The 10,573-nt window shown below is 47.8% G+C and overlaps 2 protein-coding genes across 2 annotated transcripts; one reads left to right on the top strand and one right to left on the bottom strand.

Moving 5' to 3' along the window:
- Positions 1 to 1,538: 1,538 nt before the first annotated feature.
- On the bottom strand, positions 1,539 to 2,672 carry LOC138365968 (ribosome-binding protein 1-like). Its single transcript, XM_069326683.1, has one exon. It carries the CDS (start codon positions 2,670 to 2,672, stop codon positions 1,539 to 1,541), a length of 1,134 nt encoding a protein of 377 aa, XP_069182784.1.
- Positions 2,673 to 2,779: 107 nt separating this feature from the next.
- On the top strand, positions 2,780 to 4,294 carry LOC138365969 (mucin-22-like). Its single transcript, XM_069326684.1, has one exon. The coding sequence runs from the start codon at positions 2,780 to 2,782 to the stop codon at positions 4,292 to 4,294; it is 1,515 nt and encodes a 504-aa protein (XP_069182785.1).
- The last annotated feature ends 6,279 nt before the right edge of the window (positions 4,295 to 10,573 follow it).

The raw sequence follows: 10,573 nt of genomic DNA on the forward strand, positions 1-10,573 counted from the left end.
TGAACACTGCCCTGGTGAACACTGTCCTGGTGAACACCACCCTGGTGAACACTGCCCTGGTGAACACTATCCTGGTGAACACTGTCCTGGTGAACACTGTCCTGGTGAACACCACCCTGGTGAACACTATCCTGGTGAACACTGCCCTGGTGAACACTGTCCTGGTGAACACCACCCTGGTGAACACTGTCCTGGTGAACACCACCCTGGTGAACACTATCCTGGTGAACACTGTCCTGGTGAACACTGCCCTGGTGAACACTGTCCTGGTGAACACTGCCCGGGTGAACACCACCCTGGTGAACACTGTCCTGGTGAACACTGCCCTGGTGAACACCACCCTGGTGAACACTATCCTGGTGAACACTGTCCTGGTGAACACTGCCCTGGTGAACACTGTCCTGGTGAACACTATCCTGGTGAACACTGTCCTGGTGAACACTGCCCTGGTGAACACTATCCTGGTGAACACTATCCTGGTGAACACTGTCCTGGTGAACACTGCCCTGGTGAACACTGTCCTGGTGAACACTATCCTGGTGAACACTGTCCTGGTGAACACTGCCCTGGTGAACACTATCCTGGTGAACACTGCCCTGGTGAACACTGCCCTGGTGAACACTGTCCTGGTGAACACTATCCTGGTGAACACTGTCCTGGTGAACACTGCCCTGGTGAACACTATCCTGGTGAACACCACCCTGGTGAACACTATCCTGGTGAACACTGTCCTGGTGAACACTGCCCTGGTGAACACTGTCCTGGTGAACACTGTCCTGGTGAACACCACCCTGGTGAACACTATCCTGGTGAACACCACCCTGGTGAACACTATCCTGGTGAACACTGTCCTGGTGAACACTGCCCTGGTGAACACTGTCCTGGTGAACACTGTCCTGGTGAACACTGTCCTGGTGAACACCACCCTGGTGAACACTATCCTGGTGAACACTGCCCTGGTGAACACCACCCTGGTGAACACTATCCTGGTGAACACTGTCCTGGTGAACACTGCCCTGGTGAACACTATCCTGGTGAACACTGCCCTGGTGAACACTGCCCTGGTGAACACTGTCCTGGTGAACACTGCCCTAGTGAACACCACCCTGGTGAACACTGCCCTGGTGAACACTATCCTGGTGAACACTGCCCTGGTGAGCACTGCCCTCGTGAACACTATCTTGGTGAACACTCTCCTGGTGAACACTGCCCTAGTGAACACCACCCTGGTGAACACTGCCCTGGTGAACACTGCCCTGGTGAACACTATCCTGGTGAACACTGCCCTGGTGAACACTGCCCTGGTGAACACTATCCTGGTGAACACTCTCCTGGTGAACACTGCCCTAGTGAACACCACCCTGGTGAACACTGCCCTGGTGAACACTGTCCTGGTGAACACTGCCCTAGTGAACACCACCCTGGTGAACACTGCCCTGGTGAACACTATCCTGGTGAACACTGTCCTGGTGAACACTGTCCTGGTGAACACCCTAGTGAACACTGCCCTGGAGAACACCACCCTGGTGAACACCACCCTAGTGAACACTGCCCTGGTGAACACTGCCCTGGTGAACACTGCCCTGGTGAACACCACCCTGGTGAACTCTACCCTGGTGAACACTGCCGTGGTGAACACCACCCTGGTGAACACTGTCCGGGTGAACACCACCCTGGTGAACACTGTCCTGGTGAACATTGCCCTGATGAACACTGCCCTGGTGAACATTGCCCTGGTGAACACTGCCCTGGTGAACACCACCCTGGTGAACACCTTGGTGAACATTGCCCTGGTGAACACCACCCTGGTGAACACTGTCCTGGTGAACACTGTCCGGGTGAACACCACCCTGGTGAACACTGTCCTGGTGAACATTGCCCTGATGAACACTGCCCTGGTGAACATTGCCCTGGTGAACACTGCCCTGGTGAACACTGCCCTGGTGAACACCTTGGTGAACATTGCCCTGGTGAACACTGCCCTGGTGAACACTTCCCTGGTGAACACTGCCCTGGTGAACACCGCCTTGGTGAACATTGCCCTGGTGAACATTGCCCTGAACACCGCCTTGGTGAACATTGTTCTGGTGAACACTGCCCTGGTGAACACCGCCCTGGTGAACACTGCCCTGGTGAACACCGCCCTGGTGAACACCACCCTGGTAAACACAACCTTTGTGAACACCGCCCTGGTGAACACTGCCCTGGTGAACACGGCCCTGGTGAACATTGCCCTGATGAACACCGTCTTGGTGAACATTGCTCTGGTGAACACTGCCCTGGTGAACACCGCCCTGGTGAACACTGCCCTGGTGAACATTGCCCTGATGAACACCGCCTTGGTGAACATTGCTCTGGTGAACACTGCCCTGGTGAACACCGCCCTGGTGAACACCACCCTGGTAAACACCGCCCTGGTGAACACCATCCTTGTGAACACCGCCCTGGTGAACACCGCCCTGGTGAACACTGCCCTGGTGAACACCACCCTTGTGAACACCGCCCTGGTGAACACTGCCCTGGTGAACACCACCCTTGTGAACACCGCCCTGGTGAACACTGCCCTGGTGAACACCACCCTGGTGAACACTGCCCTGGTGAACACTGCCCTGATGAACACCACCCTGTTGAACACTACCCTGATGAACACCACCATGGTGAACACCACCCATGATGAACACCACCCTGGTGAACACCACCCCTGATGAACACTACCCTGGTGAACACTGCCCTGGTGAACACCACCCTGGTGAACACCACCCTGGTGAACAGCATCCAGATGAACACCGCCCTGGTGAACACTGCCCTGGTGAACACTGCCCTGGTGAACACTGCCCTAGTGAACACCGCCCTGGTGAACACTGCCCTGGTGAACACCACCCTGGTGAACACCGCCAAGGTGAACACTGTCCTGGTGAACCCCACCCTGGTGAACACTACTCTGGTGAACACCACCCTGGTGAACACCACCCTGGTGAACTCTGTCCTAGTGAACACTGCCCTGGTGAACACCACCCTGGTGAACACCGCCCTGGTGAACACTGTCCTGGTGAACACTGCCCTGGTGAACACCCTAGTGAACACTGCCCTGGTGAACACCACCCTGGTGAACACCACCCTGGTGAACACCGCCCTGGTGAACACTGTCCTGGTGAACACTGCCCTGGTGAACACTGCCCTGGTGAACACCACCCTGGTGAACACTGCCCTGGTGAACACCACCCTAGTGAACACTGCCCTGGTGAACACTGCCCTGGTGAACACCACCCTGGTGAACACCACCCTGGTGAACTCTACCCTAGTGAACACTGCCGTGGTGAACACCACCCTGGTGAACACTGCCCTGGTGAACACCACCCTGGTGAACACCACCCTGGTGAACTCTACCCTGGTGAACACTGCCGTGGTGAACACTGTTTTGGTGAACATTGCCCTGGTGAACACCACCCTGGTGAACACTGCCCTGGTGAACACTGTCCTGGTGAACACCGCCCTGGTGAACACTGCCCTGGTGAACACCACCCAGATAAACACCGCCCTGGTGAACACTGTCCTGGTGAACACCACCCTGGTGAACACTGTCCTGGTGAACATTGCCCTGATGAACACTGCCCTGGTGAACATTGCCCTGGTGAACACTGCCCTGGTGAACACTGCCCTGGTGAACACCACCTTGGTGAACATTGCCCTGGTGAACACTGCCCTGGTGAACACTGCCCTGGTGAACACTGCTCTGGTGAACACCGCCTTGGTGAACATTGCTCTGGCGAACACTGCCCTGGTGAACACCGCCCTGGTGAACACTGCCCTGGTGAACACCGCCCTGGTGAACACCGCCCTGGTAAACACCACCCTTGTGAACACCGCCGTGGTGAACACTGCCCTGGTGAACACCGCCCTGGTGAACACTGCCCTGGTGAACATTGCCCTGATGAACACCGCCTTGGTGAATATTGCTCTGGTGAACACTGCCCTGGTGAACACCGCCCTGGTGAACACTGCCCTGGTGAACACCGCCCTGGTGAACACCACCCTGGTGAACACCGCCCTGGTGAACACCATCCTTGTGAGCACCGCCCTGGTGAACACTGCCCTGGTGAACACTGCCCTGGTGAACACCACCCTGGTGAACACTGCCCTGGTGAACACCGCCCTGGTGATGACTGCCCTGATGAACACGACCCTGTTGAACACTACCCTGATGAACACCACCATGGTGAACACCACCCCTGATGAACACCACCCTGGTGAACACTGCCCTGGTGAACACCACCCTGGTGAACACCACCCCTGATGAACACCACCCTGGTGAACACTGCCCTGATGAATACTGCCCTGGTGAACACCACCCTGGTGAACACTGCCCTGGTGAATACTGCCCTGGTGAACACCACCCTGGTGAACACCACCCTGGTGAACACCACCCAGATGAACACCGCCCTGGTGAACACCGCCCTGGTGAACACCACCCAGATGAACACCGCCCTGGTGAACACAAGAGTTCTGGGTCAAGAGGAACTCCGCATGGCTGTGGCGGCACCCTGGCCGCAGCCTGGCCGCAGTGTGCGGGCCGCAGGCGGGCCGCAGGTGCACCCCTCACAAACACCACCATAAAAGGAGTTTCTCCGCCCACTCCGGCCAGCGACTGCCTCTTAAGGCGGCCAGATGTCAACTGAAAAACCGGAGAGAAACATCGGGCGTTGCCAGCTGTGTTTTGATTGGTGTCAAGACGCTGACGTCACCCTAGAGATAGCCAATCAGGGTCACGTATTACCGCAAGCACTCGCGTTGCCGATGTCACTCACTCTTCACTCTATACATTTCGCGGTTTCCACCAGTTTAGAGAACAGACGCCGAGGCGCAGGAGCGAGGAACAGGAAGTGAACGAACGTGACTAGAAGGAGAGACGGATAAAGTGAGTGACAGAAGAATAAAACAAAAGAGAGTGAATGAGACCAAAGCGTCAACAACGGCTGATCATCTTTTATGTTATTCCTGAGGTTGACACGACGCCATCTTTCTTCTCCTTCAAGGACCCTCCTATCATGCCTTCCTTCCTTCCTGCCTTCCTGCCTTCACTCCTTCCTTCACTCCTTCACTCCTTCCTTCCTGCCTTCCTTCCTTCACTCCCGTCTTTCTTCTATCCCGCTATCTTTTTAAGTCTCTCATCCCGGACGAATTAAGATGAGAATTAGGGACCATATAAGGACAAGATTATATATATATATATATATATATATATATATATATATATATATATATATATATATATATATATATATATATATATATATATATTGGTGGGGTATATCTTGTGTTGGTGGAGTATATCTTGTGTTGGTGGAGTATATCTTGTGTTGGTGGAGTATATCTTGTGTTGGTGGAGTATATCTAGTGTTGGTGGGGTATATCTTGTGTTGGTGGAGTATATCTAGTGTTGGTGGGGTATATCTTGTGTTGGTGGAGTATATCTAGTGTTGGTGGAGTATATCTAGTGTTGGTGGAGTATATCTTGTGTTGGTGGAGTATATCTTGTATTGGTGGAGTATATCTAGTGTTGGTGGAGTATATCTAGTGTTGGTGGAGTATATCTAGTGTTGGTGGAGTATATCTTGTATTGGTGGAGTATATCTTGTGTTGGTGGAGTATATCTTGTGTCGGTGGAGTATATCTAGTGTTGGTGGAGTATATCTAGTGTTGGTGGAGTATATCTAGTGTTGGTGGAGTATATCTAGTGTTGGTGGAGTATATCTAGTGTTGGTGGAGTATATCTAGTGTTGGTGGAGTATATCTAGTGTTGGTGGAGTATATCTTGTGTTGGTGGAGTATATCTTGTATTGGTGGAGTATATCTAGTGTTGGTGGAGTATATCTAGTGTTGGTGGAGTATATCTTGTGTTGGTGGAGTATATCTTGTATTGGTGGAGTATATCTTGTGTTGGTGGAGTATATCTTGTGTTGGTGGAGTATATCTAGTGTTGGTGGAGTATATCTAGTGTTGGTGGAGTATATCTAGTGTTGGTGGAGTAATATCTAGTGTTGGTGGAGTATATCTTGTGTTGGTGGAGTATATCTTGTGTTGGTGGAGTATATCTAGTGTTAGTGGAGTATATCTAGTGTTGGTGGAGTATATTTACTGTTGGTGGAGTATATCTTGTATTGGTGGAGTATATCTAGTGTTGGAGTATATCTTGTGTTGGAGTATATCTTGTGTTGGTGGAGTATATCTTGTGTTGGTGGGGTATATCTTGTGTTGGAGGAGTATATCTAGTGTTGGTGGAGTATATCTAGTGTTGGTGGAGTATATCTTGTGTTGGTGGGGTATATCTTGTGTTGGAGGAGTATATCTAGTGTTGGTGGAGTATATCTAGTGTTGGTGGAGTATATCTTGTGTTGGTGGAGTATATCTTGTGTTGGTGGAGTATATCTAGTGTTGGTGGAGTATATCTTGTGTTGGTGGAGTATATCTTGTGTTGGAGGAGTATATCTAGTGTTGGTGGAGTATATCTAGTGTTGGTGGAGTATATCTTGTGTTGGTGGAGTATATCTTGTGTTGGTGGAGTATATCTAGTGTTGGTGGAGTATATCTTGTGTTGGTGGAGTATATCTAGTGTTGGTGGAGTATATCTTGTGTTGGTGGAGTATATCTTGTGTTGTTGGAGTATATCTTGTGTTGGTGGAGTATATCTAGTGTAGGTGGAGTATATCTAGTGTAGGTGGAGTATATCTAGTGTTGGAGTATATCTTGTGTTGGTGGAGTATATCTTGTGTTGGTGGAGTATATCTTGTCTTGGTGGAGTATATCTAGTGTAGGTGGAGTATATCTAGTGTAGGTGGAGTATATCTAGTGTAGGTGGAGTATATCTTGTGTTGGTGGAGTATATCTAGTGATGGTGGAGTATATCTTGTGTTGGTGGAGTATATCTAGTGTTGGTGGAGTATATCTTGTGTTGGTGGAGTATATCTTGTGTTGGTGGAGTATATCTAGTGTTGGTGGAGTATATCTAGTGTTGGTGGAGTATATCTTGTGTTGGTGGAGTATATCTTGTGTTGGTGGAGTATATCTAGTGTTGGTGGAGTATATCTAGTATTGGTGGAGTATATCTTGTGTTGGTGGAGTATATCTTGTGTTGGTGGAGTATATCTAGTGTTGGTGGAGTATATCTAGTGTTTGTGGCGTATATCTTGTGTTGGTGGAGTATATCTAGTGTTGGTGGGGTATATCTTGTGTTGGTGGAGTATATCCGGTGTTGGTGGGGTATATCTTGTGTTGGTGGAGTATATCTTGTGTTGGTGGGGTATATCTTGTGTTGGTGGAGTATATCTTGTGTTGGTGGAGTAGATCTTGTGTTGGTGGAGTATATCTTGTGTTGAAGGAGTATATCTAGTGTTGGTGGAGTATATCTAGTGTTGGTGGAGTATATTTAGTGTTGGTGGAGTATATCTTGTGTTGGTGGAGTATATCTTGTGTTGGTGGAGTATATCTTGTGTTGGTGGAGTATATCTAGTGTTGGTGGAGTATATCTAGTGTTGGTGGGGTATATCTTGTGTTGGTGGAGTATATCTAGTGTTGGTGGGGTATATCTTGTGTTGGTGGAGTATATCCGGTGTTGGTGGGGTATATCTTGTGTTGGTGGAGTATATCTTGTGTTGGTGGGGTATATCTTCTGTTGGTGGAGTATATCTTGTGTTGGTGGAGTAGATCTTGTGTTGGTGGAGTATATCTTGTGTTGAAGGAGTATATCTAGTGTTGGTGGAGTATATCTAGTGTTGGTGGAGTATATCTAGTGTTGGTGGAGTATATTTAGTGTTGGTGGAGTATATCTTGTGTTGGTGGAGTATATCTTGTGTTGGTGGAGTATATCTTGTGTTGGTGGGGTATATCTTGTGTTGGTGGAGTATATCTTGTGTTGGTGGAGTATATCTTGTGTTGGTGGAGTATATCTAGTGTTGGTGGAGTATATCTTGTGTTGGTGGAGTATATCTTGTGTTGGTGGAGTATATCTTGTGTTGGTGGAGTATATCTTGTGTTGGTGGAGTATATCTTGTGTTGGTGGGGTATATCTTGTGTTGGTGGAGTATATCTTGTGTTGGTGGAGTATATCTAGTGTTGGTAGAGTATATCTAGTGTTGGTGGAGTATACCTTGTGTTGGTGGAGTATATCTTTTGTTGGTGGGGTATATCTAGTGTTGGTGGAGTATACCTTGTGTTGGTGGAGTATATCTAGTGTTGGTGGAGTATATCTAGTGTTGGTGGAGTATATCTTGTGTTGGTGGAGTATATCTAGTGTTGGTGGAGTATATCTTGTGTTGGTGGAGTATAAGTTAGATATATTCACACATAGAGTACGTCTATATACATACATTCATTCATACAAACATACATACATACACACATACATACATACATACATACATACATACATACATACATACATACATACACACATACATACATACATACATACATACATACATACATACATACATACACACATACACACATGCATACATACATACATACATACATACATACATACATACATACATACATACATACACACATACACACACACATACATACATACATACATACATACATACATACATACATACATACATACATACATACATACACACATACATACATACATACATACATACATTCATACATACACACATACACACATACATACATACACACATACATACATTCATACATACATACACACATACATACATTCATACATACATACACACATACACACATACATACACACATACACACATACATACATACATACACTGACAAATATTGTAAATTCCTTTCCATTGCACTTGTGTTCTGTGTTCCTCACAAGCAGTATATGTTGATAAGTCAACAACAACAGCTCTCTTAAACCACTTGACAATCCACAATCAAGAAGGCACCGTCAGGGAACACCTCACACAATGACCCTCACCTCAGATGACCTCACGAACTGCTCCACAACAATTGCCACACTGAACGATATTATCAAATTAGACTCAGCATAGCACTGAACACATTCATCCAACTGTGTTCAGTGAGCTTTCACTCTGGTGAGTCCTGCTGTTGACGAGGCCAAGGCAGGAGTGCCAAGTGACACTCTGCGCCAAGACAGGAGTGCCAAGTGACACTCTGGGCCAAGGCAGGAGTGCCAATGACACTCTGGGCCAAGGCAGGAGTGCCAACTGACACTCTGGGCCAAGGCAGGAGTGCCAACTTACACTCTGCGCCAAGACAGGAGTGCCAACTGACACTCTGCGCCAAGACAGGAGTGCCAACTGACACTCTGGGCCAAGGCAGGAGTGCCAACTTACACTCTGCGCCAAGACAGGAGTGTCAACTGACACTTCAAGAGTGCCTGGTCCTCTGGAGTGAGTGACAAGGCTCCTCCTGTCATCTTGCAAGGATCATGCACTCATGCACTCTCCTAACTCAACCCGTCCTCCAGTTTAGATAGTAGGCTTGGTAACTATTTTCACTATAGTACAAATATTAACGTACAGGCAATAAGATAGTACAATTTGGTACTATTCACATTATAGTCCGAAAAATAAAGCTAAAAAACAAACTTAAATATTCCTAGGCCTAATACAGCACATATATTAGGCCTCAGGTAACGTGTATTAACGCTAAGAAGGTCAGGTTAGGTCGTCTTTGCATCATAAATTCAAAACCTTTTCCAGTTTGTCCAAATTTAATGGTAACGATATCTATCTTCTAATTGCCCATTACGTCATATATGTACTATGGTCTTCATAGTTACTATAAGTACTAACTAAACAAGAGGATGGACCGGCTAATATATATATATTCACTTTCCCTCTTCGTCCAAAGATAGTGAAGAGAACTTGAGCGGAACGCCACCATTATCACAAGGCTCGCCCACTATATTTGTGAAATGAACTTTGGAGACTTAATTTTTCCATTTCCTTGCCAAGTGAAGAACATTAGAAGTATAGAGAACATTTTCCTTGCCAAGTGAAGAACATTAGAAGTATATAGAACATTTCCTTGCCAAGTGAAGAACATTAGAAGTATAGAGAACATTCTCGCTAGAATCATTGGTCTAAAGTTCAAGTCTGTGTGTTATTTTCAACTAAGTGTCTACAAGAACCAGCGCTGGCAGAACATGGTAATACTTGTAGTATACACACATTCATACTTGCATCTATACATGCATTAATAGATTCGTATACATACAATATTCATACACACACACACGCAAAATTCATACACACACATACACGCAATATCAATATCCACGTGCGTGTCTCCACACACACACACACACACACACACACACACACACACACATACACGCACGCAATATCTTGCCCCACGTGCGTGTCTCCACACACACACGCACGCAATATCGCCACACACACGCGTGTCCCCACACACACTTGCACACACACACACACACACACACACACACACACACACACACATTCAAGATTCTGAAGGGAATTGATAGGGTAGATAAAGACAGTCTATTTAACACAAGGGGAACACGCACAAGGGGACACAGGTGGAAACTGAGTGCCCA

This window comes from Procambarus clarkii, chromosome 18, assembly GCF_040958095.1.
Source record: "Procambarus clarkii isolate CNS0578487 chromosome 18, FALCON_Pclarkii_2.0, whole genome shotgun sequence".
NCBI lineage: Eukaryota > Metazoa > Arthropoda > Malacostraca > Decapoda > Cambaridae > Procambarus > Procambarus clarkii.